The sequence below is a fragment of the Miniopterus schreibersii genome, assembly GCF_964146895.1.
Source record: "Miniopterus schreibersii genome assembly, chromosome: X".
NCBI classification, from domain to species: domain Eukaryota; kingdom Metazoa; phylum Chordata; class Mammalia; order Chiroptera; family Miniopteridae; genus Miniopterus; species Miniopterus schreibersii.
The window spans coordinates 87,377,124-87,404,720 of record NC_138104.1 but is presented as its reverse complement, the minus strand read 5'-3'; the positions used below and the strand labels follow the sequence as shown (position 1 = coordinate 87,404,720).

At 39.5% G+C, this 27,597-nt stretch overlaps 1 protein-coding gene across 3 annotated transcripts in view; it reads right to left on the bottom strand.

Annotated features, from left to right (window-relative positions):
* The window catches only part of DMD (dystrophin), a gene marked incomplete at its 3' end in the record, with an annotated part of 1,946,774 nt that overhangs the window by 1,153,670 nt on the left and 765,507 nt on the right, over positions 1 to 27,597 (bottom strand). For all 3 annotated transcript variants that reach the window (XM_081125527.1, XM_081125528.1, XM_081125524.1), the window contains exons 26-29: positions 25,242 to 25,412; positions 19,824 to 20,006; positions 18,022 to 18,156; positions 16,260 to 16,409 (exon numbers count right to left, since the gene is read on the bottom strand). In XM_081125527.1, the coding sequence (XP_080981653.1) occupies positions 16,260 to 16,409; positions 18,022 to 18,156; positions 19,824 to 20,006; positions 25,242 to 25,412 (639 nt within the window). The remainder of the gene's footprint in view (positions 1 to 16,259; positions 16,410 to 18,021; positions 18,157 to 19,823; positions 20,007 to 25,241; positions 25,413 to 27,597) is intronic.

Here is a 27,597-nt window from a genome sequence, read left to right as displayed (position 1 = left end):
TTCTTAAACCCACTAACATAATTCAGTCAAACTGAGTATTCTTATTACCTGTTAATTGAACAAATTAAAACCTCACAGTAGGTGACAAAGGAAAACTGAGAGGAAGTAGTTGCAAAGCAAAAATGTTTCCATAGGTCAAGTAGACAGTATAGGGGGAATGCTGCTTTGTAAAGCAAGATACCCCAGGGCAAAGATACTTTTACAGAACATGTTTTTCTTGTTAAAGGAACGGGAGGAAAGAAGAGCTTCCGTAAGACCTCTTAAAAGCCTGGACTTGCATGTCAAAGAGGCCAGTGTTTTGCGTCCCTGTTACATAAAATACTTGAACACCATGAAAATGCTAGTTCATAGGAGACAACTGCCCACTTTCCTTCATTCCTATTTCTCAGGCCAATGGAGACTCATGTGGCCCAGGTGGCGTGAGTAGAGACAGTGGGGCCCTGGTCGGTGTGGCTCAGTGGTTAGAGCGTTGGCCCATGGACTGGAGGGTCCCAGGTTCAATTCCGGTCAAGGGCAAGTACATCAGTTGCAGGCTCCATCCCTGGCCCCGGTTGGGGTGCATGCAGGAGGCAACCAATCGATGAGTCTCTCTCACATCGATGTTTCTCTCTCTCCTCCCCTCACTTACACTCTCTCTAAAGAAATCAATGGAAAAAATGTTTGCTGCTGACAACAGCAGCAGCAAAGACAGCGGGGGGAGGGGAGGTGTAGGGAGGAAACTGATCACTGCTCCCTTCCAGGGCAAGCCACCTAGTCCATGGCTTAAGCTCGAGCTGGAAACAGGAGAAGATGAACTGAATACGAGACTGAAATTTTAGGCTGAACCCAACTGGATTTAATGCCACAGAGACCAGAACGCAACGGCGTCTACTCAGGGTGCCGCTGAAAAATGTGAATCAAGCATCTGCCTGAAGCAAACCCATTTCAGGTTTCTGAGCAATCTGGCTCAAACTCTGCAGCGAAGTGCTGCCACAGCCCATGCACTTGGCACTGAAACTGAGGTGGAGGCGGGAGGAAAAGATGCACAGGACACGCACCGCATTCAAATGGGGCTCCTGTGCTGCCCAGGCCACGCTCAGGGCTGCGGGCGGGGAATGGTGGGCTTCGAACCACGCTTGGGTACAAATCCAGAAGAGGGGCTCGGTTTGCCTAGGTCCGGGGAAAGAAGGAATGGTTTAGGGAAAGCACGGAGATAATGAAGGACCTAGGAAATGGATTTGAAATGGAGAATTCTTGGAAGGCTTCTAAAACGACGTCAATGCCATTTTCTTAAAATGAGAGCCAGCAAACTGCACGCATTTTATGTCCACCCACAGATGCGCCACGTGTGGACTGCTGCTGCCATCCAGGGACACGCTCTGACTCATGATCATTTCGGTGACCAACCAATTAAAATTTCTGAGGCATCGTTTTGAGGTCTTCAAGAAGGGAATGCCATGAAAATGTCAAGAATTGTTTAAGGACCAGGAGGAGTGTTATACTGTTTCAGAAACAGGTTCAGTTGCTTAGAATTGGCAGGAGGGCATCCTCAGAGAAACTAAAATTTGAGGAACACCCTGGGCCTCACTGCAGACTCAGGCCTCTTCGGGGTTGGTGAGAGAGAAACATTTCATTTTCAGGATTCTGTTCGGTGGAAGGAAAGGAAGAGATCCACACAGAGTCTCATCTGACCTTTCTGGATGGGTAGACATGTTTTTAGCAAGCTGAGGAAATGCTTTGCAAGAAGAATCGAGCTAGTGTGTTGCAAAGGGATTCAATGGAGATTATAACAAGCAGAGGGGAGTGAAGTAATTTATAGCAGGAAGGACAACTTGCAACAGCTCAGGGTCTCAGCAACCATCAACAGCTTCACTTTGTTGCTTTTTTTGTTTTCGAATTAGTATGTCCTACTTTTTCCTAAAGAAAAGAGGCCCCAGGCTATATTTCTTGGACAAAAAATACCAAATAAGTAAAAACTGTTGTTTTATGCCACTTTGGATATAATTTCTGTGGGAAGCACACTGGCTTCTGTGGTGTGTTTTTTAATATACTTGGTAGGATTATAGGCTATAAATAATTACATCGATGTCCACATGTGCTCCTAGACATAGTCTTTAAACGTAAAAAGAAGAATGTTACATTATTCACAAGGGCCTTCTGGATTTGTTTTTGTTAATATCACTTGGTTTAAACTCACTGGGCAGAAAAACACCAAAACCAGGTGCATGGATCTCTCTATAATTTCCCTTATAGAAAAAGATTATAAATGTTAAAGCCATTGGTGTCCTTGTCAGTTGGAACTTCATCTGTTTTAGTTCTTTGCAGGTCACTGAAGTTCTTCTGTGACCCCTGAGGGAAGCATTCTTGAAATAATGTTGGGGAATCACTTTATCAATGGAACCTGACATCAGATAGTCATCACTTTCAAATAAAGCATTGCTAGAATGGTCAATGAGACGTATAGTACTATCTCAAAGACGTTTCTGGATTTTTGCTGCATGCATTCATCCTCATGGCTGGGCAAATGAGATCGGTCTTCTGCCCTGACAGGAGCAAACGGATGCATTATTGCAGCTTCAAAAGGAAAGTGATGGAGGTGTAACATAGTAAACCTGGAAGGATTCTAGAGAGTTCATCTTATCGCAATGTCCTCAAGGGAACTTCAGAGGCACCTGTGGTCGGCAAAGTTTCTCTGGCCTAATGGAGAGGTGCTCTCTGGATGCACATGTACTCGTAATATGAGAACCTAAAGTTCAGGCAATGGATGATTTATTGATGCTGTAAATAATTAAAATATTATGGAAAATTTCTCCTGATACAGAATCAGAGTCAAGGGTACCGATCGGTTTCTCCACTCAGGAATTCAGACTCTCAGGATAAGGCCTGGACACAGTGCTTCTGGCCCCCTGGGCTTTGCATGATGTGTGGGAGGAACATCCATCCCAGTCCTTTTACTCAGCAGCTAAGCGTCGGCTATGAGCAAAACGGGGTTCAGTCTGCAGTCAGGAAATCTTGGACACAGCCTCGATAACCCCAAATGGCTCTCTGCTCATGCACATTAGCGATCTCTGCTGGACTCCTTTTCCTGCGATGTAGGTCAATCATGGTCTGAGGCCAGTGTCCAGGTTCTCATGAAATAAAATGCTCTTGACTCTGTTGGCCTCTGCGGCCAATCATCAGTGGTGTTAAATTATACTCAGAATGGTGCCTACTAGAAGTGGTATCTGAGAAACCAGGAAAATATCCCTCTCTCCTGGGATGTCTGGGATAGCTGACCCTTTTTCATCCCCTCCATTTGCATGAAGATTAACAATATTTTTTATCATAAATACCCCAAATGATCACCATGGTGCTAAGGAAGTTGCAGTGCAAGAAGAGTGCATTTACGGCTTCCCATCCACACTACACTGAATTATTCCTCAGGTTTAGCTCAGTAAATAGCTGTACTATTTTGTCCTAAGGTATCTTAAGGTTTTCACATCTTCTGTTCTCCAAGTAGATAAGCTGGACAAGACTGCAGATTTGTAGCAAGGAATTCCTGCCAGGGTCTTTGGTCCTGATGTGATTCATCTGATGGGGATGTGCACCTTGAATAGCAGGAGCAAGCATGTAGGGAACAGCTGATTTTCCTTGCCAAATATGCTGTATGGTTCTTGAGCCATAGGCTGGGCGTAGAAACATGACTCATGTCTGTTGATGTGAGCATGGGGAACAGATAAACACTGGCAGAATGGTCCAGTGCCCTCAATTCCTTGTTAGGGACCACAGTCTCCTGTCACTGAATGCTCTTATGATATATTAAGTTGTTTGAAACAGACATAAACTGTTTCCTAACTTCCTCTCTCTTCTATCGCCTCCCCACAGTGGAATCTTCTCATCATTTGTGGATGAAACCCATTTTTCTGGAGTTGCTTGGAGTGAGAGAGGAGCAGTCAGGTCTCAGGTGGTGGGGCCTCACTCATAGGGTTGTTGAACTTGTCATACGTCAGACATAGCTGAATATTAAGTTGTGGACAATGTCTACCACAGCCATGCAGGACAATTTAGTGTCTTCCAAACTAGCCCCACTGGGAATGCCTGCTCCATCTAAATTGTGGTCCAGGAGGGGGAGAGAGGTAGCGTATTGAGGAACATAGTGATGCGCTTTCTGTGCCACCAGAAGTTTGCTGTGGTTTCCTAGGAAGTGCTTGTTCTGCTCCAGCAGGGAACTGTGGCCTTGAAAGAGAATCACTGTTTCACCTGCTTGGTTTAATTATTCAGGAATTGAAAATGAGCCTCATCTCTGCAATAGAGAGATCACTTAACACTAACAAGCAGTCGATGGACATGAATAATTAATGGTCCACGCTAGGAAAGGATCTGAAACACAGGCGCACCAGTAAGTTGGGCTGCCTTAAACAGTTCACTCTCAGGTCAAGGCCGAGGTTAGAGGTCCCAAACCTGAATAATCGCCAGAGTCACAGGGACTTTTCAAAATACAGTTTCCAGGATCGATAAAATTCTACAGAGTAAGAAATTCTAAGGGAGTTGGAAGGGAATACATGTAGATTAAAGTTCTTATATCCTTTTCATCTGTGTGATATTGATGATTAGCCAGAGTTGAAAACAATGAAATAATGACAGACAGCAAAATGTAATTAATTGGGCTCACAAGAAAAAAAGAGGGAAGGGCCAAGTACTGTTGAACTGCCCACTTGTCAATGCAGATCAGAAAACAATACGAGACTTGCGAAGGCAGACGCATAAAGCAATTCTCTAGTTTCGTTTGACACTTTTAATGACTGGGTGGCCTTCCATGGCTCAAAAAAACCAGCTTCACTTTGAAATATGTCCAGTCTTCATTCCATACATGGATTGCTCTGATGTACTAGAATATGTTGCAAAGAAATGTTCTTTAATGTTTCCTCTTCCATTTTCTTCTTTTAATAAATGTGGACAAGTAATTTCAGTGCAGACTTGCCTGAATATTAAATAAGAGTTTTGATCATTCAACCCCAAGAATATATGAAGCAGTTTGAAAAGAAAATCAGTTTAAAAGAACCTAGAGTGGTAATGTAAGACGGACAAGACAGATGAACATTTACCTTGAGGATAGTATTTTATGTTATAAGAATTAAATATTAGTTGTAAATTATGATGGATCACAAGTAAAAGCTATATAAAGTTTCACTAAAACAAAGAAAAACTCCAGAAATTTTCATGAAGAGGTACAGAAATTATTTTTTTTAAAAACCTCTAACCAAAATTTCATTCCTAAAATTCTAATTTACCAATTTATCTTATAATTGATTCGTTTTTAGGCCTTAATATCAGATGTTTCTCATTTATATATTAACTCTCTCTTTTGCTATTTCAACTTTAGAGAAAATAGTTCAATCACGAAATTGTAAGAAATTTAAGGAAAAAATACTTCTAAATGGATATATTCATACTTGTTCATAAATATTTTAATGTTTTCCCAAAGCAAAGACAATCTGTCTAGTGTGAATATATAATACTCAACTATTAATTAGGTAATAAATTAGAATATACATACACTCACACGCATACACTTAGATATACACAAACATACATGTGGTATATGTGTGTTGGTACATCCCTTTGTATCCGAACCAAAAAATGCTAATATGCTATATTTGCTATACATTCAGACAAGAAAATTTTAACTACTGCCTTATAAAACATCTCACAAATGTCAATGCAAATGCCCATTTTTTGAAGTAGCGTAAATTATATCTAAATATAATGATGAAATTACTACTTACAAATTTTTTTTTTTAAATCTCCATGATTTATGATGATTAAAAACCAAAATAAAACTCATTTACTATTGCCCTTTTTGTTACAAAGATTACACAATATTTCAGTTCCTGGAGCTATAAAACAGAGGAAAATTAAACTCCAAATACAAGATGCATGTGAAAATATTATTAGAAAGAAGAATCAAGATAACTCACATAATCAGTGGTAGGAAAAGAATTCCTCAGATAACAAAAGAAGATACAGCAAAATAAAAAGCATACATTCTTTTGTCTATTTTTCTTACAATGAAGAGGGTTGGGCTATTGGGTTTATTGTCTGTGTGCAAATATTGGGCTGGTGACTTTTTTTCCTTCAAAATGTAGTTACTCGTCCAATTATTCAATTAAAATTATTACGAGACCAAGTTACATAGTCCGCTACTCGACTCAAAAATGAAGTCACCTTCAACACAGATGTCTGGCATAATGGCATGCTTGTGGTGCAATTTTTTTTTTTTTAAATATATCTTTATTGATTTCAGAGAGAGGAAAGGAGAGGGAGAGAGAGAGATAGAAACATCAATGATGAGAGAGTCATTGATTGGCTGTGAGCCCACAACCTGGGCATGTGCCCTGACTGGGAATCGAACCCCGATCGCCTGGATCCTAGGTCAATGCTCAACCGCCGAGCCAGGCCTGCTGGGCTACATCCATTATTAACTCTCTAAGAATTAGATTAAAATTCCACCTTTGAAAATATTAAAGGGTTTATAGTTGGTTGATCATCCCCCGTGGAATCTTTTTAAACAATGCTGCTCTGCAGAAATGAGTCTAAGTTTTGTAACTGCTGAACAGCTTCAAAAGCAATTTCGGTGTAAAATTAACCAAATATATAAAGTGACAATTGGGGCTGACACCATGGGCACACAACCTGCGAGGTCATGCAGTACTCCATGCTTAGAATTGCCCATGCCTGGTGTAGTGCTCTGTTGTCGCACTCTTGAAATTCTTAATTTTTCAACAAGCAGTCTGCATTTTCTTCTTGCTCTGAGCCCTGAAACTTAAGTCCCTGATCCTGATTACAATAATGGGGGAAATGGCCAATAGCTACAAGGTTGAAATAAGAATCCAAAGTAAACCGAGGAATTTGGAGAAATAAATTTTTAAAAATATGAAATTCAAATTAGAGGCACCAGGACACAGTGACATACTGGTGGAAGAAGTGTGACTACCAAGTGAATAACTTCCAATTTTGAATGTATTTGGAAAATTAGACGCTAAAGACTAGTCTCTTGGTCGCTGCAGGGTATCATCAAATACAACCTGGGTTTACTACCTGAAGATAATGGAAATAAAAGTCCCTTTTCTTTTGATTGTCTGTGCATCTGTATGTGTGTGGTTGTGAGTAAAGTGATTATTTTGCAGAAAACTGTTGGAGAAATTTGCAAAACTGTTTTTGATGCAAATAATTTTACTGCCGACTACAGTCTACAATATTACTTGCGAACTTCTGCTTATTTTAAACTGATCTACACAATAGAAACAATAGAAGAGCTCCTACTCCAAATGCTTTCCACTCTCACTTCCTCAGAGGCACTACTTTTTCATGCCACGAATCCTACAGAATTGAAAAGGGACCCAGCACCCTCTCAGGTATGAGAACCTTCTCACGGGTTCTTTCAGGAGTCAGTTTTCTCAGCCCCACTACTCTCCTCCTCAAGATCTCTTTGGGTTCTCTCAGTTCTCTTTTCCACTTCCAAAGTCCATCCTTCCACTTTTGCTCATATCTCTTCTCCTGTAAGAACTTGCTCTTGCATATTAAGTATATATCTATTGGACCTTCCCTCAGGTTACAAAATACTTAAATTTTCACTGTCCTGAAAGTCAATGAAACATCTTCTCTATCCTACTACTCAAGTTACTGGTCCTCCTCTTACTTTTTCATCACCAAACATTTTTTTACATTTTCAGTTTCAAAGACATGCTAATTCTTTTTTCCAGCTTTATTGACATATAATTGACACGTCACATTGTGCAAGTTGATGGGGCACAATGTGTGGATCTGATACACTTCTAAATTGTAAAATGATCAGCACCATAGCTTTAGCTGCCCCCTCACCCTGTCACCTAGTTGCCATTTCTTGTCATCAAACATCTTGAAGAATGATCTACACTGACTACCTCTACTTTGCCACCACCCACTTCCTCTTTTACCTCAATTTAGTCTCACAGTTGCCCCTCCAACAACTGAACAAGGCATCTATCTATAATGTATGACTGGAGGAATGAATGGCAGTTGAGCAAGTAAATCCAGCTAGTAGACACTACTTTTTCAAGTACCAGGTTCTGCATTTTATGTAAGAATAATTTATAAAGGGGAGAGGTAAAAATTATTTTAAGTATATTTATATGCCAAGAGGGAAGCTAAATATTAGCACTTGGCTAATTCTAAGTTCACTAACTCTACCATTTTAGAGAAAATTCAGTAGTTCACAATATTTTACTCTTTCAATACAGCTAACTTTATTTATATATCTCTCATTAAAATTATACACATGTAAAATATTGGTCTATAAGAGTAATCTGATCAGTAAGTTAATGTATAGATCTATGTATTAGCCTGATATTTTTGCTTAAAATTGTACTTATATCTTAGTGGTAAAACAAGAAATTGAATTTTTTAATATTTGTCTTCTGTAATCATCCAGAGTGTAGGTTTAGTGTCACCTCTTTATGATGACAGCCTCTTTATGCACAGAGGCCAAGGTATTTGATTTTTTTCTTAAGGACACACCAGCACAAAGAGTTCTAAAAGTGAAGTGGGTGTGACAGAAGCAAAGAGAACCTTGTTCATAAAGAGAAATACGGGGAGCCCATATACCTGCCAGACCACATTTAGATCTGCTGAGACTACCTTCCAGATCTGCTGGAAAGAGGTTGGCGAAGAAAGAAAAAAGCTCAAGATTACTTTAAGGTTTCTGGCCTGAAAATGTAAAGACTGAGTTGGCATAAACAAGGATGGAGAACACTGTGTTGGGTAGGTTTGATAGGAGCTCTAATCTGACTACGTTAAGCTCGAATTGCCTATTAAATATCCAAATAGAGATTATCACAGAAGGGTGGGTACACATGGGTAGAGTTTAGGACAGAGGTCTGTACTGGAGACAATATTTTGAGACTCACTGGCATGTAAAGGATATTTAAAGCAGTGACACTGCATAAGATATCAAAAGTAGTGGCTATAGAAAGAAGAGAGCATTCAAGCTTAAAAACTGTTTTACATACAACTGGATCCAGTTTGCCAAAATTTGTCTTAGAATTTTTCCTTATGTGTTTATGAGTGAAATTGTCATGGGACTTTCCCTATTGTACCATTTTTGTCAAATCGTGGTAAAAAAAAAAAAAAAAGGTCTTACATTTTTCAGCCTGTCTTAATCAGCTTGGAAAGCCCTAACAAATGGCAGGTGGCTGATACAGCGCACATTTGTTTCTCACAGTTCTGGAGGCTGAAATGTCCAAGATCAAGGTGTCCACAGGTTCAGTGTCTGGTTTGCAAATGGCCGCCTGCTTGCTGTATCCTTCCAGGGCCACGGATTCCTCTCTCTCCTGTCTGTTCTTATCAGGGCATCACAGACCTTCCTTTTGGAAGGACTTCCTTTTAGAAAGGGTCTGCTGGGGTAAAATCTCAGTCTCTATTTCTCTGCCTCTAATCTTCCCACTCAGTAATTTTGCTAGGTTTTGAATTCTAGGCTGATGGTAATTTTTTTCCTCAACATCTTGAAAAGATTTCCACTTCTTTTTCTGCTTTGTTTGCTGTAGTTAAGAAGTCTAATGTCAGTCTTTAATTCCTTCATGGGTCATCTGTCTCACTTCTCTGGTGCCTAATTTATCTTTGTTTTGGACTTCTGCACTTTCACTGTGATGCGTCTAAGAGCAGCGGTCGATTTATTTATTCTGCATGTTATACATTGCGTTCCCTGGGTAAGTGGATCTGTCACCGGCTCTGGAGATTTTCCTTCAATATCCTTCATGTATCCCCCATCCATTTCCTTTATTCTCCCCAGATCCTCCCATTAGGTGTAAGTTAGACGTTCATCAGCTACCCCGATACCTTGTCCCTTTCTACTCGTATTGTCCACCTTCTCAGTTTTCGGCATCACATTCTGTATATCACACTTCAATTTCCTCTTAACTCATTTTTTCTTCAACTCTTTAATATACATTAAACATAGCCATTATTTTTTTAATTTTTAGAATAATTTTAGCAGTTTTAGTTTGATCTTTTTCAAATCTCCCTCACCAATTTTTAGTGTTTTATTCTTTATTCAATTTTCAACATCAGTTATTTCTTTAATATTTTACCTACTCATTTTATATCAGTCAACTTGAAATTCTAATATCTGAAACTGTAGACAAATTGGTCTAAATCACTACATGTTGTATGTGATGACTTTGCCTTGTGGGTTTTTATAGTGGGCTCAAATGTTACTGAATTTAATCGGTGAGAGTACTAAGGGCCTTTTCCTTTCTAAAGGATCTGGATTTGATTCTGACTAGTGCTAGGGTGCTACCAACCTGGAGCTACCTTAACTTCATCTCTGGTCTTGGGGATTCCTTGACCCTTATTGGCAATATCACTGAAACAGAGATCCTCCCAAGAATAGGCCCACGGTTGCAAATTTTCAGAGGAGATGATTATAATTATTTTTACTACGTTTATACTCAGAGCAGGAAGAGAGATGGATATATTTTTATATTGGTGCCCTCTGCAGATATACAGAATATCCCATCTATCATAGGTAGAATTTCAGTTCAGCTCCCTAAGTTTGCTTGAGCCTGAGACTCAGATTTTGCTTCAATCAACTGGCTTAATTCGCCCCAAATCTCGGTTGCTAGTATTAGCTTTTAACCCCAGGGCAAAGCAAGGGTCACTGCTCATAGCTGCATTACTTCTATGGCTTCGGTTTCATCCATTTCTTTTGTCCTGGCTTTTAAATGTTTACTCACATTTCCTTGCAAGAGAGCAAACGTTTAAAAGTATATTTGTTGGGAACTGCCAGCATCCTGGTGTTCTGCAGAGGGCATTTATGAACACTTAGTCTGCCTCACCCCTGGGAACGGAAGTCAGCCTCATTTCAACATCTGCGAAGTGAGCTAATCAAATCTGCCTTACAAAACTAATGTGAGGATTGAGGTTTATACTGTTTATAATTTCTAAGCATAAAGACTGACATAAAAATGTGTTCAAGAGATAGTAGCTATTCCAACTGATTTTATTAGAGATTGATATTATCTAAGAAGGAAACACAGTCACAGAATCAGGAGGATATTGTTTTAGTAGACAAGTGGCTTTCCAGTAACATTTTGACCTCCTGACTAACACATGTCACTTTTTCCTGAGTTCATGTACAGTGTCCCTTCAGTCCGTATTCGTCTTATCTGGTCTGTCTGCGCTGAGGGAGCCGTGACACTGAGTGAGCAATTCAGTGCCGCAGTTACTGTACCTGGGACACTGAGTAAGTCCCTCTAGCCGCCTGTCATCAAAGTTTCAAATGAAGCAGATTTAACCCATTCAGATTTTGCCTCTTCCCTCTTATTCTGGCTACTATTTAATTTCAGGTGAAAGAACTTACAGATGACTATGAAAAAGACAGAAATAGGGGCATTAATAAGACACATGAGAGATGAAATAATCACTGATCAAGAGAACGACTGAAAGCTTTGGATTTCGAAATGTGTGATTTTAATATTTCAGACACTACAATGTTTTCTTTTAATTAGTCATCGCTAAGACTTTGTAGCGTTCACTGTAAGTTTTCCTTAGAAATTGGGATGCTGGTTAATTATAATATTCACTTCTTATCAGGCAGCCTTTGTTTTTAATATAAGGAAAGGATCACTGAGATAGGAGGTAGTGTGGTCAAATGGTCATGCGCTCGGGCTCAAGCGCAATGAAACTTGGAGCTAAACGCTCAGTAGCCTCTTACTAGCTGTGTGGCTTTTGATACCCTTTCCACATCTATAAAATGGGCATGGAAAAGACCTAATACCATAGGCTATTGTGACAACAAAAGAGAAAATGCATTTCAGACACTTAGAGCAGTTGCTGGAGCCTTTGTAAGCATTATACTATTATATTGCTATTCTCACGCATTTTGCTATACCACTAACACATCTTCTGTAGCTTGCTTGCTCTGTAATAAGTTGTAAAAATTAGATGATTTGGTATGATTTTTGGAGCTGTTTCCTGGTTTGCTAGCCATCTTTCAAATAATTAGTGTGAGTAGAATGTATAGTGCCATATGATTATGAAGAGTGAAAGATGCCTTCTCAAGGAATGAAGCTAATTTATTACTTATTTGAATGCAAACTCACACTCTGAAATTAGGAAAGGGATCTAACATATCCCTTTAAATATTCATAGGCAATAAAAACTCTGGCTGTTTGATTGATTTAGCAGGCAATTGAATGTTACCTTTGCTCTGCATAATTGCATCTATAAGAAACATTGTGTAGGCAATAAAAAAACCCACCAACCTCTGACATAGGGATTTAATTGAGAAGAAAATGGGCTTAGGCTCATCTTCAAGTGAAAGGGCACTTTATTAATGGAAAAACTGTTTTTCTTTAGCCAACAACAAAAGAAAATTATGGCTTAAACCAAATTCAGGACATTTGACTCAAACAATCTAATGTACAACATGGATTTTTTTGGAAAATAGATCCATTTAAAACCTCTGTTACTGTAATTATTTTATCTCCTCATCCCCATAGATAATTGATCCAAAGGCTCCATCTATGTTGCATCAAAACACAGTCTTTTCAACTAAATTATCAACGGGAACATCAAAACGATTGATTTAGCTAACAAATTATTAGGTGTGTCTCTATTACCTAAGTAGTTTGCTATTGATCAAAGCACTGAGATGATACCCTGAGAAATAGGAAAACCCTGATACTACCCATCATTTTAACTCGGCAGCATATCTTTAAAGTTGCATCAGCTCATTTCAGACGAGCACAACTGAATGTGAGAAGGCTATTATCTCTAACATGCCGCGGTTTCCATCAAAGCTCTAAAGCACCTAATATGCTTCCTTCTCATTGCCAAATTACTCTCAGGTGGCTGGATATTCTATATAAGCATAGCCAGAGCTGATCATGGTTTCAAGTTTATTTATGTCAAGTTTATTTGTTACTATAGCATTCTGCTTAATTGATGATTGAAGTAGAAATGGAGAACACCTTTCAATCTTAAGACTAAGGATGATACAAGAAGTACTTTTGTCATTTTTCTGCATTTTATTTAAATAATGGAAGGTGGGTGGGTACATTTCATTGCTTTTCGTATTGGAATATATGTTTGTTTGTCTATCCATGCTCTTGGGGAGGGCATGCTTTGAAGGTAGGTACTATAGCATGCAGCCTAGTAAAAATAAAAATGCTGATCATTTGTTGAATGTGTACTATATTCTTAGCAATGTAGTAAGCACTTTCTATGCAGTATTTTCTATTTTGCTCAGAACCCTATGAAACAGGATCTGCTATCACAGATGAAGAAATGGGAGCTTCAAAATATTGCCCAAGGTCACAAAGCCAACGCGGTGTACGGGAATGTGCCAGTCATCAATGTATTGCCTTTCAACACTGATCTCTTGGGGATACTGGAATCTCTCTTTGCCAGCTAACATGATGCTAAACTTTGTCTGTAGAGGGTGCTGGAGTGACACTGGAGGAGGTCAAGGTTCCTGTTCCAGTGTGTTTTTACTTCTTTCTTGCTCCTGTGGCTCTGGTTTGGCCTGTGGGATGCCCCGTGGAGCTCACCTTGTCTGTTCCCCACTTTCTCCCCATAAATTTCAGCAGCACCGTCTACAAGTGCCTTCTGACAAGTTCTGTGGGAGCCCCAGGAGCAAGTTCAGCATGAGTGGCAAATCCATGGGCAGTTTCCTGGAGCTCCAGCTGGTTTCCCAAAGCTCAGCAGCACCTACTGCAGACAGCTTCCCTGCGAGTCCACTGAGCAAACCGCCCAGCTTCCAGCAAATTCAATACCATCCCCATGGGTTACTTCCCTAGGAACTTTGTCAGCACCACACTCCAAGATCCCCTTCATACGATCTTCAGCCCCTGACTATGGCGCAGCTCTGGGCCTGGTCAACCAGGTGAACGTTTTTGCCATCTCACGGGCTGGAGACACCCTTTCCAAACAGGTTTGAGTCCCAACTTTGGGGAAATCTTCTCGCCTTCCAAATCAGTTCCTTTCTTGGGTATATCCCTCAGCGCTAGGGTAGTGAGTTCTCTTCTATTTTCTCTTAAAAATTAATTCCCAGTAAACAGTTAATAGTTATTGGCATTAAACTTTCCCTGTGCAACTTACTGTGTAGTTTCTGTGACCCGTCTGACCCTGTCTAATACAAGGGGCTAGTCCGACCCAAGTTTTTCTGATTCAATATTCAATGTTTTAACAACTCAGCCTGGATATAGCAGAGTAGGTGTTCAATCAAGGTTTGCTGTTGAGTTGAATTATTATTTATTTGGGAGAAATGCCTCATTCCACACCAAAGACTAAAGGTTTGCAAGATCAGGTTAGAACGCAGTCTATTCGTAAGCACAGAACAGGGAAATTCTGAACAAAGCTCAAGGTTCAAATTGAGGTCTTTTCATAGCTTCACCAAGGTCAGCTTTATGATGCATCTTGATTTTTTGCTTGAGCTACAATTTCTATACTGACACTAGCATTCCAACATAAATAAAAGCACATTCTAATTCCGTATCAAAATACAAATCTAAATGACCTATGTATTAGCTGCCACCAAGGAATATCTACCTCTACTTATGTCCAGTAACAGTGCCAGAAGAACAAAATGCCAGGGGCCTGTTTGGAGGCCCCTTTTGCCAACCTCAAGGCCCTTATATTGACATGGATAAAGTGGCAGCATGGACTGTTTGGAGGCTCACTGCTGGCATCTTCACACTGATCTGCCCCACCATCATGACCTCGTCTTCAGGACTGGACAAAGTCCTACTCAGGACTTCTTTCTTTCCAATTTAAAACATGATCCAACTTCTCCCCCACTAAACTAACAAAAGGTTTCCTAGAGACCTTTCCTTCCCTTCGCAGGCAGCTCCTCACAGGGATGGTGTACACGAGCCTCCCCTTCTTCCTCCCTGATGTCCTCTGTAACCTGCTGTTGCCAGTCTCTATCCCCGTCAAGAATCCATGAAAGCTGCTCTGGTCAAGGTCATCAGTGATGGCTTTTTTTGCCCAGTTCCCTCTTTTTTATTTTTATTTTTTTGCTTTTAAATTTAATTTTTTTTCAATTTTAATTACAGTTCATATTCAATATTATTCTGTATTAGTTTCAGATGTACAGCATAGTGGTTAGACAATCGTACTTTACAGAGTGGCCCCCTGATGTTTCAAGTACCCACCTGGCCCCGTGTACAGTTATTATAATATTATGGACTATATTCCATATGCTGTAATTTACATCTCTGTGACTATTCTGTAACTGCCAATTTGTACTTAATCCCTTAACCTTTTTCACCTAGTCCCCCAATCCCGTCCAGGGGATGCCCAATTCCGTCAACTTGCTCGGCCTCGCTATTGTATTTGACATTTTTTCATGACTGCTACCTCCTAAGCACCCTGGTTTTAACTGGAGTCTCCTCTACGTCTTTGACCATGTCTTCTAATCTCCGTTGCAGACACTGTGAAAACTTACTTAGGGTATAACTCCTAAATTCGGTCCATGATTCTTTCCCTTTTGCTTACCTGGCATGGTCTCATGAACTCTCCAGTTGTGACTAGCATGTAGCCTGATAAATCCCCTATGTGTAAAGCTAGTCTGAATCACCCTCTTTAACTTCAGGGCTAGAGACCTCTGTCTTACTGGGTTGTGGAATAGCCCCAGCTGGATGCTCCGTAAGTACTGCAGCAGCCCCCCAGTGGGTGCCCTGCCACAGGGCCCCAACCTCAGGACTGCTGAGTTCGCCTAAGCTCTGGTGGGCCAGCTGCGGCACGTGCTGCCAAATTCCCACCTTAAGTGCCCATATGTGTATTATATCATTTCGTCTTTTAAAAAAACCCTGCCCTGGCCGGTTTGGCTCAGTGGTTAGGGCGTCAGCCAGTGGACTGAAGGGTCCCGGGTTCCATTCTAGCCAAGGGCACGTACCTCGGTTGCAGGCCCCATCCTGTCTTGGTCGGGGTCTGTATGGGAGGCACCCAATTGATGTGTCTCTCTCTCTGTCTCTCTCTCACTCTCTCTGCAAAACAATGGAAAAAAAATCAAACCAAACCAAACCGTGTATTTGGTACGTCTTAGTTTCCTGTACAAACCCATACTTTAAAACTTTTTTTTAAGACAAAATGATATAATACATATGTAAATAGTTCAGCCATGTCTAGCACGGGACAGTCTCTAAACCATGGAAGTTGACCTTATATTTAAATATTCCTCAGTTTATCTGAGAAGCCTCAAAGTATTTGCTAGATGTTCATGCAAATCACTTTACAGAGATTTTTCACTCTTATCTTCATACCTCTTCATGTAGTTCTCTCCAGCGAGAGTTGAATGTCTCCAGCTCCTCATTGATCAGCTCATCCATAACTCCGCCATCTGTCAGGGTCTGGGCCAATATGCGAATCTGATTCGGGTTATCTTCTGAATGCTGCATCAGATTTTCAAGCGACTGAAACACATTGGCAATAATTACTATTTTTCTAAATACACTGAATTAACACAAAATGTTCAGTGTCTTCTGATTTACATAAAATTCAGTTATAAGCAATTTAAAGCAATGTTTCACTGAGATCATAAAACATGAAAGATCATTGTTACTGCAAAAATTACAGGGTGGGGCAAAGGTAGGTTACAGATGTTCATATGGAAAATAATACAATAATTAATGAATAATATATAAGAATAAACTCTGTGTTTTGCATACTCACAACTGTAAACCTACCATTGCCCCGCCTCACCCCGCATGATGTTACTGTATGGAAATCTTCATGTATGTAAATCTACTCTAAAGCCTGGAAAGGTAAAATACTCAATCTCTCTTGTAGCTACGGATGGCCAAGTGACGTGATTCTCACTGTAAATTTAGGTAGAATTTCAAGAGGTTCTCTTCCCAAATTAAAAAAAAAATGGCACAGCCTTTTTAGGAGAAATCCCTTTGCCCTTTACACGTTTTTACACATCTAGAGCTAGAGTTTTACACATCTAGAGCAGCCATCTTTGGAATGGGAGGCAATTAAAATGGGAATGAGGTCCTTCAATCTGATCATTTAACAGATAACTGACTGCATTCTGCATGCTTGGTTCTGGCCACCATCCTTTTACTAATGCTATGAAAGACCGCTTGACATTCTCTGAAGATGCACTGCACTGCTGACTCACAAGCAACGTTTGGTCAATGAACATCTCTAAATAGGACACTGCCAAAGTTACAACCCACATAGGAACTTTCCATTGCTCTTTGGTATCTTTAGGTTTTACAGTTCTCATGTGAAATAAGGAAGTTGGATCCACTGATGTCTAGATTTCTGCTGTGACAGTCTAATAAGATCCCAATTCTAGCCTTGATTAATTTATGTCTTATTTTAGCACATTTATTTAGGAGCTGGGCCATATACGGCTCTACATACAATACATATGCTAAAACTACATATTAACACTTTAGCTGCTTAAACTACATATTCATTTTATATAAAGGAGTAAGCAAAAGCACAATAAAATGCATACAACATAAATGATTAATTAAATATCAGAAGTTCACATAAATCAAAGTTTACACATGCAGACTCCTTTAATTTTACTTTTTAAAGGTCTTCAAAATGAAACTTGAAAATATACTAAAATTTGGAATGTACTAAAATATATGAACATGTTACAGACATATTTCTAATACCAGAGCATGTCCACTTAATACCTCAAAACATTCCGTAAGGTATGAACTTAAATTTTCAATAATTTTAAAAATCTCCCAAAGGAGCAAAATTGTGCATTCAAACTGTCCTTGCAGAGCTGTAGTAGATTTACGCAGGTAAAGTGTCAACATAGAACTTAGTGATATAGCAAAAGGCTAATGTCCTCTGTAAAAGGTTATTTGAATTCCTTTTAAAACCTGGAGACTGGAAGGTTCTTGGAGAAACAAAGATTTCTTCCAGAGCGCCATTGCGGGAGGAGGCATGGCAACTAGGCTCTCTGTGTTGTTTCCTTTGAATTATTTTTTATTTGGTACTTGATACCTTTCAATACTGCATATAAACTGTCATCATTTAGATTGATTCACAACTTACATCTAGCACCTTGGAGATTTCCTCAGTTCCACCAGGAATATTTTCAGTGGTTTTAAGTTTCAATTCTACTTCATTCAGCCACTTGTTTGCCTTCTCCAAGTAGGACAGTAACTCATGCCAACATGCCCAAACTTCCTAAGAAAGAAAGAAAGATCCCAGATAGAATATTTTCATAAAAAAGTGATGGTGAGACTTCAGCATTTTCATTTTTAAGACTTGTAAAAATATAAGATATATTTTACATCTTTCACCTTTCCTTTGCAGTAGATAATTGAAAATGCGACTAGTCATTTTGATCACTTAATACATACATAATTACAAATCATTACGGAAATATTTTGTTACATGAATAAATTCAAGATTCAGTGATTTACTTTTTTAAATAAAGAAATAATTCATCAACATTATGTTAGGTTTATATATGCATTTTAAGCAAAGGAATAATAATAAAGGCACATTTCTAGATTGTGGTTATGTCTGTTGGGGTAAAAGTAGGAAAATGTCGTGGAGAGTAAGAATCCCATTAGCTTTGAGATTTCCCATTAGCTTTGAGATTATAAATATTGGGGAAACCTATGAAATACAATAGCACAATGACCACCACTGGCTACAGTTCCCCTTCCCAACTTCTACCAAAAATGAAGGCTTGGAAGAAAGTTTTATTTCAGGAGAAACTGAAATTCTATCAGATTTCCCATATTGTCACCTTTGCCCCTAGCCCTTGCAAATGACAGAAGACATTTCCTCTCTAACTGATGAAAAGTATCAGGCTAACCTGCCTCATCAGCCTACCAATACTTGCTTCCTATTTTACGTCCAGTTTATCGCAAAAAGTGAAATTAAGTATTTTGCTTTAAAAGATGATAGAAATCTTAAATCTGGGTCATTTCCAGCTCCTGCTGGACTACAGGCTGTCTTCCTTCTGGGCAAAGATCCCAACGGGAAAATATAAATATCTCCTTAAATACCCAAGGGTATTTTAGAGCTTTGAAGATAAGGAGATGCAATTGGTAATGTGTCTTTTTAACTTTGGTGCAGATTGAGGTAATGAACTACCTTGCTGATTGAACCATCAGGATAGATGGCCTCTTGTGTCCTCAATGCATTTGAAGGACACAGCTGGAGAGGCTGAATGTAGCGGCTTTACAGGTCACCTTGGCAAAATAAAATACAGTCCTGCAGCTGGAATTGGAGCTAAAAGCCACTTAGAATAACAGTTAAGCTTAACAGTTTGGAACTTAAAATTACTTTGAAATCACAGAAATGAAATTGACTTTGAAGAGAGTACAAACAAAAAAGGGAACTTTTGTTCCAAACGGTAAATGGAGCTTATGTGATCATGTCCCACTCCTGCATCAGTCATATTGAAATGCTGAATAAAATATAAAGAAAAACATTTTAATGTCATGGCTTATCTATGAAACAAATATGAAAAATCCTCAGGTGGCAGAAACAAAGAGGGAGGTTAAGTGCACAGAGGATTTGAGAAAGCCATAATAATAATAATAATAATAATGGTGATAATAAGAATGCAAATGATAGCTTCTCACATTTACTGTGCACTAGGCTAAGTACTTTAAACGGAATTCCTCATTTAATTTTCTCAACACCCTATGAAACAGATACTATTTTTATGTTCATTTTACATACAGGTTAAGCGACTGGCCCAAAGTCCCGAATGATAAGTGCCTAAGGGAAGAACTACATATTCTTATAGCAGAGTCCATGTACTTAATTGTGACGTTCCGCATATTACCCATAAGTTGACACATAATCGACAAAAATCAAGAAAAGCGACTGACTTCCAAAGTCTTGCACTTCCCGTTCAGCCTGGTGCAGAGCCACTGGTAGTTGGTGGTCAGAGTGTCAAGTTCCTTTTTTAAGGCCTCTTGTGCTGCAGGTGGAGCTTGAGCTATGACGCCATTCACGGACTCCGTAAGCAGTTTCACTTTGGCTTCCTTTTGCTGGGCCTCTTCTTTAGCTCTCTGAAAAACCAAGAATGTCCTGTTAATAGCAAGAGAGGGCCTTTACTTCCTTAACGCATTCCTATCTACTACATGCTTCCTTCCTCACGGTACCTCTATTAGAATGGGATTGATAAAAAGAAATCCAATAGGGACTCCAATCACTTCCACAGACTTAGGTTTAATTAAAATTGGGAACTTGAAAGAAAAAAATCACCATCAGAATGTGATAAATCTTTCAGCAGAATAGTTTGAAAAATAACCTGTATGTGGGTAAACATTTGTGGATATCTCTATCTTTATTTACATGAAACAAATGTTTCAAGACAAAGTTCAAAACTATCTCATGGCCTAGAATTGAAGTCACTTAAAAGTTATGCAGATGGATAAATAATATTGAAATCAGCATGACTATTATTTAAAGCAAAAGATAATTAATATAGAAATGTCTTAATTCTATATTTTGGACCATGTTTTGATAAAATTCTGTTCAGTAACTGAAAATATGAACGACAAAGAGCAGCACCTGACCTGAGAGGGCTGGCCTGGGACCCACAGCCCTGCCTTGGTCAGCCCGTGTCGAAGATAAACTATTTCAGAGTAGCCACATCAGACAAGGCCACTTTGTTAGCATCGCAGATAATGGTACCACCACCCCATAATCATGCCCGAATACAGAGAAGAAGAGAAAAATTGGCCAAAGCACAAAATGCCAACCACTGCCCTATCCTGGTTAATATCGGTTACCTCTGCGTCTCGGTCAACTGTGCCCCCAGCCTCACTCGAGTCTCCCCTCCTTCTAGGAAAAGGTTATGCAGGTGCCCAGTGACAGTTGCTCCCACTCACTGACAGCACGCAGTCCAAAGCAAAGCCCTTAAGCCGCCTCAAATCATCTACCCCAAACTCACATCCTACAACAGGCTCTTTCTAACACGCTCTTACACAGCCCCACGGTGTGCACACAGGTTCCCAATGGCGTGCGTTCTCCCTCTTTACCAAAAGTCCCAAACCCAACTAGTTCAACTACACAGGTATCACTGCTGGCCTTTGGCTGGAGGGAGAGTATTTACTTACTTACTCACACACACACACACACACACACACACACACAGGATAGTATTTACTTACACACACACACACACACACACACACACACACTGGATCTTTCATCTGGATTACTCTAAAGCCAACCCTGAGATGAGCTTTCAAGCATAAGTAGTTTATGCGTGATGTGAAGGAAATACTGGGAGGGGAATGGGAAACGGAGGCAGGAAACGAACTAGAAATTACAGAGTATACTTATTAAAACCAGCAGTTACTGCTGGTGACTAGAGTTACTCTTGCTGCGAAGCTCTGGGAAACACACACCTCCGGGTTATCCCACTCAGAGTGAGGATGCTGGGGTATCTATATACCATCTCCCATCACTGGCTGAAGGCTGCTGGGGGACTGTTAATCCTCTAGTCCATGAAGCTCACGAAGCGAGACACATAGGTGGGAAAAGTAGGATTCAGTGGCCACAGAAAGCCCACAGGTAAAGAAATGCAGGTTCTGGAAGGTGGCAGCTGGACGCACATGCAGTGCAATAGTGAGAGTAAGGGGATGTGGGCAGGACACAGACACGGTCAGCGAGGAAATGCCTCCATATATTTTAACACAATCAGCCGATGCCTTTGGATGTCATCCCGTGAGGCCACAAAAGTATACAACAGGATGGCAAATGCAAGTTGCTTTGACTATGAAATGATTGCCTTCATGGATTTCAATTAAACTGATTGAAATTTTTAATTCAAAATTCTGACTAAATCTGTTTTGTGCCATCGCTGAGCTTGGCTGGGACCTGTTTCTGCACAAGCCATGTTTGGCTATAGTATTTTAGCACTACAAACGACTTTGACAACCATTAATCACTTCGCATGCTCTGCTGAGTGCTGTTACATGCTGTATGTGCTACCTCACTGGATCTTTAATGAAAGCTTGGGAGACGTGATTGGTTATTTTCACATTATATAACAGAGGACAGAGGTTCAGAGACTTGGAGTAAACTGTCCTGGGAGTTTTATTTTTTCTTTCTCATAGTGTCTGTTAAGCCCATCTCAGTCTCCGGGAGATGAAGAAGGACCATGTTGCAGTGGATCCAATAAATGAAATTACATTTTACACAAGTTACAAACAACCTGTGCAACTGTCAAAAACGCAGAATAAGAAACACTTTTTTCCTTGTTTTTTGGTGCTTTCATAAATTCTTTTTTTTTAAGAAAACAGGCTTAGAAGTTGGGAAAAGTTCAGAGATGATAAAAGAAAAGAAGATCCTGAACCTAATAAAAAAATAATATTTAATGTAAACTGTAATTTGAGAAAATAAATAAATAAATTATATAATAATGAGAGATCATGAGGAATTTCTCCACTATAGGGAAAGGTAGACAACTAAATGACTCGTATAATTTAGACATAATCCTCATCACAAATGGTGGGTTTTGCTCCCTTTATATCCATGAATCTAACCATCATATGGTCAGACACCTTTCATTGCCAGTATACCAAATCAGTGGTTCTCAAAGTATGGTTCATTAGAACCTCTTTGGAATTGTTCCTTCGAGTGACCTAGAAAGTATTTAAAAATGAAAAATCTCAGGTCCCACCCCAGGCTCACTGAATTGGATATCCTGGGGTGGGGCTCAGAAGTCTGCATTTTAACAAGGCCTCCAGGTGACTCTGATGTTCACTCAACTGTGAGAATCAGTACTCTAGTCTGTGACCCATAAATGAGAAAAGCAAATGCATTTATGTAAGCGGTGATAAGCACTGGGACTACAGTTACCATAGTGTAAAAAATTTTTTAAAAAGAAGAAAACAGTTAAAACTGAAATTCTAGAGTGTTTTTTTTTTTTTCTTCAAGAGTTTAATGTAAAGTTTTGGCATATAGTCATTGCAGGCCTCCAAAAGAATTTTAAAGGAAGATGTTTCATCTCGAACACTCCTATAGGCTCTTTTATGTTAACTGAAAAGTTTTGTTAATAGGAGAGAAAAAAAGTGATCAAAATAGCATTATCACCTTCAAGCAGAGCACAGGAGAGCAAAGTAAAGAAACAGAAGGAGGCATCTCCTTTTTCTCTGAGTAAATCGGGGAGAGATGTTAAAGCGGGTGTCAGTCTCTTCTGACAATAAAGATAAATTTGCTCTTAATGTGAGCACCAGTGGAGGCCCACACAAAGTACTATCACTACCCTCTAGAGCAGGGGTGGAACCTTTTTTCTGCCAAGGGCCACATGGATATTTATAACATCATTCACAGGCCATATGAGATTATCAACTTAAGAATTAGCTTGCTATATTTCGTCAAGCATTTAATTGAGTTTATTGAATTCCGAATCCCTCCTGCAGTTGCCTTGGCAAGGCCAGGCCAAATGATTTCTACGGTTCCCCATCTCTGCTCTAGAAGATAGTGAAACAGACCTAAAAGCGATTACCTTGATTGGCAGGCACAAAACAAGAAATAGGATCTTCTGGCCAACTCCCATTGCTCCTGTTGCCAGAGGCTGTCTGAGCTCTTCTGCTTTTCAATATTAACCCCAATGCACCAATTTTGTAGCTAGATCGGTTACTTAAACATGCAAGTCAATGTAGACTAATTGGTTGGGCCACTCGTTTCAAAGACTGTTTACAAAAATTGAAAATTTGAGACAGTCTGCTCTCCAGTACTGAACAAGAAAAAAGCGATCTAACTAGGTGGTTAGCCAGACAGGCCAACAGTGCAAGGAGAGAGGGAAGAGGGCCAGAAGAGGGCCGGAGCCAAAGGAAGGAAGCAGGAGAAACAGCAGCTGAATGAATACAAGCTGACTGTTGGTTATCTCCTTAGGAATCTGAGGCAGTGGCTGGATAGTACTAGAAGAGATGGTGAGAACAGCCAGGAGGGAATTGAGATGTGAGGGGAAAGGCAACAGGGATGGCACATGATTCACGGGATGAAATGGGATGGGATGGGATGGGATGGGATGGAATGGAATGGAATGGAATGGAATGGAATGGAATGGAATGGAATGGAATGGAATGGAATGGAATGGAATGGAATGGAATGGAATGGAATGGAATGGAATGGAATGGAATGGGATGGATGAATGGAATGGAACTGAATAGCACAGCTTGGGCTGGGCTGGGCTGGGCTGGGCTGGGCCGGGCTGACTGGCCTGACTGGGCTGAGAGACTGTATTCAATCCTTTTGTTTCTACCACAGATAAAACCTGTGACTACGACTAAATTATTCAACCTATCGGGGGAATTCAGTTTTCTGATCAGCGAAGTATAAACTATTTTGCTTCCAACATACCTTCTAGCTCTCATACCCTATAAAAATATATTTTTTCCGACAGTGACCTCCCCAAAGTCAAATTTAAAATAATTAAGCCCTGGCTGGGTAGCTCAGTTGGTCAGAGCCATCCCAATACCCCAAGGCTGTGGGTTCAGTCCACTGAAGAATCGTAAGTAAGTGGGACAATAAAAATCAACGTTTCTCTCCCGCCCTCCCTCTCTCTAAAAGATAATAATAAAGGTAAAAATTTCAATAAAGTTTCAATACTCAATTCACACTTTCCAGTTAGGAAATGAGATGATTTAGACATGATAAAATAGAGGATTACACTGACTCATGCCTTGCCCAGGCCATACTGAAATGCCATTGTGCAGATTCAATTCTCTGCTACACTGCAGTTTCCTCAATCCTAAATCAATGTTATTATTTTGTTATATTATTTTGTTATTATTTTGTTTCAAGAGAAGTACACGTAAGCTCAGTCCTTTTTATTCACATCAAAGGCCATCAGTTAAAATATTTAGTACTTTCAAGTTCCTAGAAACCCCTTTAAACCACCAAATTAACATCGCCTGTTGACTACATTTTCAAATGTCATCTCCATGATACCTGGACATATCCTCAACTTAAATTTGCATTGGCTCCAAACAGCTAGTGTGATTAGCTGATTCCAGTCTCTGAATACTATACAATTTCACAGGGAAAATGTTCTAAACTGTGATCATCAATGTTTCTATTTTTGACCACAATTTATTAAAATTAATAAAGAGTTTAAAAATTCTACATAATCTGTATCACACTTGAAGCAAAATTCATTGAAAATCAGCCGGTGCTACTGAACCACCAGGACAAGGGCACATTAAGCAGCACCACGATTCCAAGCCAGGTTGTGTCTTTCTCTTTCTTTCTTTATCCCTTGCTCTGTTTTACTTGGCTTGTTTTACCTTCATCTCCTCAACTGCTTTCTGTAACTCCTCGGGGGTTTTATATTCAAAATCTCTCTCCAGGTATTCTTCTTCAGCTTGCGTCATCCACTCATGCATCTCCGACAGATCTTTCTGGAGGCTGACAGTTGTATCCAAGTCTGCCTTTAAGGCTTCCTTTCTGGCATAGACCTTCCAGAAAACAAAGCAGCAAACAAAGCATGACCATTAAAAGTCATAAAACATTACCATGGCGTTATTATTGAGCAGCCTGTAAGTAATAAAATGCTTAGATAGAAGAGACGAAGAAGCTTCCATGAATGTGGAAAATAAATCATGGTGATTGGATACTAATTTCACATAAGTCTTAAGATAAGATATCGCCGTTTACTTGGCGTACTTAATAAAATCAACAGATTCCCCTACGACTATAATTTAGCTGTTGTGTGTGGCAGTGCTTCTCTACAAACAGAGATGACAGAAAAACACGTATTTTCATAATATGTTTCTGTTGGGAAAGCAAATTTATAGGCATACATAGAATTAATAATTCTTTGTGTTCTCTGAGACGGTTTTACAATTTCAAATATTGTGGTAGCAACATTCGTATACCTCTCACAAATCAGAAAGAAAATAAAACAGAAAATGAGTAAAAGATATAGACATGTAATTTGATGAAATAAAACTAAAATGTGGCCGTATATGTAAAAGGATGCTCAGTATCACTTACAGTTAAATGATTGCAAATGAAAAAGAGGTAACGCATTTTCACATGTGAGAGTGGCATAAAAATAATTAGCAAAACTTCCCAGTTTGGGCAGGGGTGTGGGGAGGCAAAGGTTTCCATACCTGTAGAGGGAAATATCTAACACAGTACAACCTTTCAGACAGTACATTGGAAAATGTTTAAAACTTTTAACCTTCACACATCTGAGTCTACTCTTCTAAAGAATGGCTCATACAAAACAAAGGCGCATGTATACTGCTCAAGTCAGCTGCGGAAAGAAACCTAAATGCGCTTTCATGGAAGGTTAGTTCAGTAAATTATGAGATGTACACACACACACACACACACACACACACACAACGGAACACCATGTAACACCAATACATCTGTACTGGAGTGAAAGTTGTTCAGCATATAATTTTAAAAAAAATGTAGGTTGCAAAAGAGTATTGTGGTAATAGGAGACTTAGACTTTGTAAAGCTTTATATGTTTCTGAAACACTAACATTTAACAACAGAATTTATTACTTATTAACCAGAAAAACAGCAAAACAAAACATCTAAAGTAAAATCAGGCATGTTGATGGCTTGTTATAATGTCCACTGTTATACCGCACTGAGGGGAAGCCTCAATTTAGTATCAGAATGATTACAGATAGTGCTTCTCTTTTACCTTAAAAAAGTAACTCTCATCAAATGATGTTAGCCTTCTCTCTGGGATTAAGAGATCTATCTTTTTAAAAAATATATGTTTTGCTTTTTTATTGATTTCAGAGAGAGGAAGGGACAGGGAGAGAGAGAGAAACGTCAATGATGAGAGTCATTGATCGGCTGCCTCCCGCACGCCCCCTGCTGGGGGTCGAGTCTGCAACCCGGGCCTGTGCCCTGACCGGGAATCGAACCGTGACCTTCAGGTTCACGGGTCAATGCTCAACTGCTGAGCCACACCAGCCAGACTAGAGTTCTGTCTTTTAAGTAACAGAGTTGTAATTGTAAAGTCTTAATATGTAACTCATAGTTTTAGTATAATGATGTTTTAATGGTACTTTACCAAATACCAAATATGTGCAGAACCATCATCATATTAATTCCCTTATACTTTACAACCATCTTAAGCCTAATTTAGTTGAATCATAACTATTTTAAGTTAGTCCCCTAGGTGAAGGTAGTACCTGATCTACTGAAATGTAAATCTGTTTCACTCCGACACAGCTAGAACATTATGTCTAACAATTATACTAATTAAGGGATAAAAATTATTTTGCATAGTCAAAAACCCTATAATAAGCCTAAGTAAACATGGTGTTTAATTTCCACTTAGATGCTCTGCTGTAATCTTTTGAGGCAGTTGGCAAAATAACAATAATACCAGAGTGACTAATGGAACTTAGCCAAAGGCTTGGGAGTAAAAAAAAAAGTATTGTGTGCTATAAAACTAAACCAGCCCTGGCCTGTGTGGGTCAGTGGTAGAGCACTGGGATCGCAAAGTATGTTTAACCCTTTGCGGTCATTTGTCTACTCTCAGCCACCAAAGCTTTTTTACCGTTCCGGTCATATGTCTGCTCTCAGCCACCACAGCAAGGAACCGTACGAATCTTAACTCCATTCATGTATCAGTTCATAATTTCTCTTGTTTATCCTTCATAATCT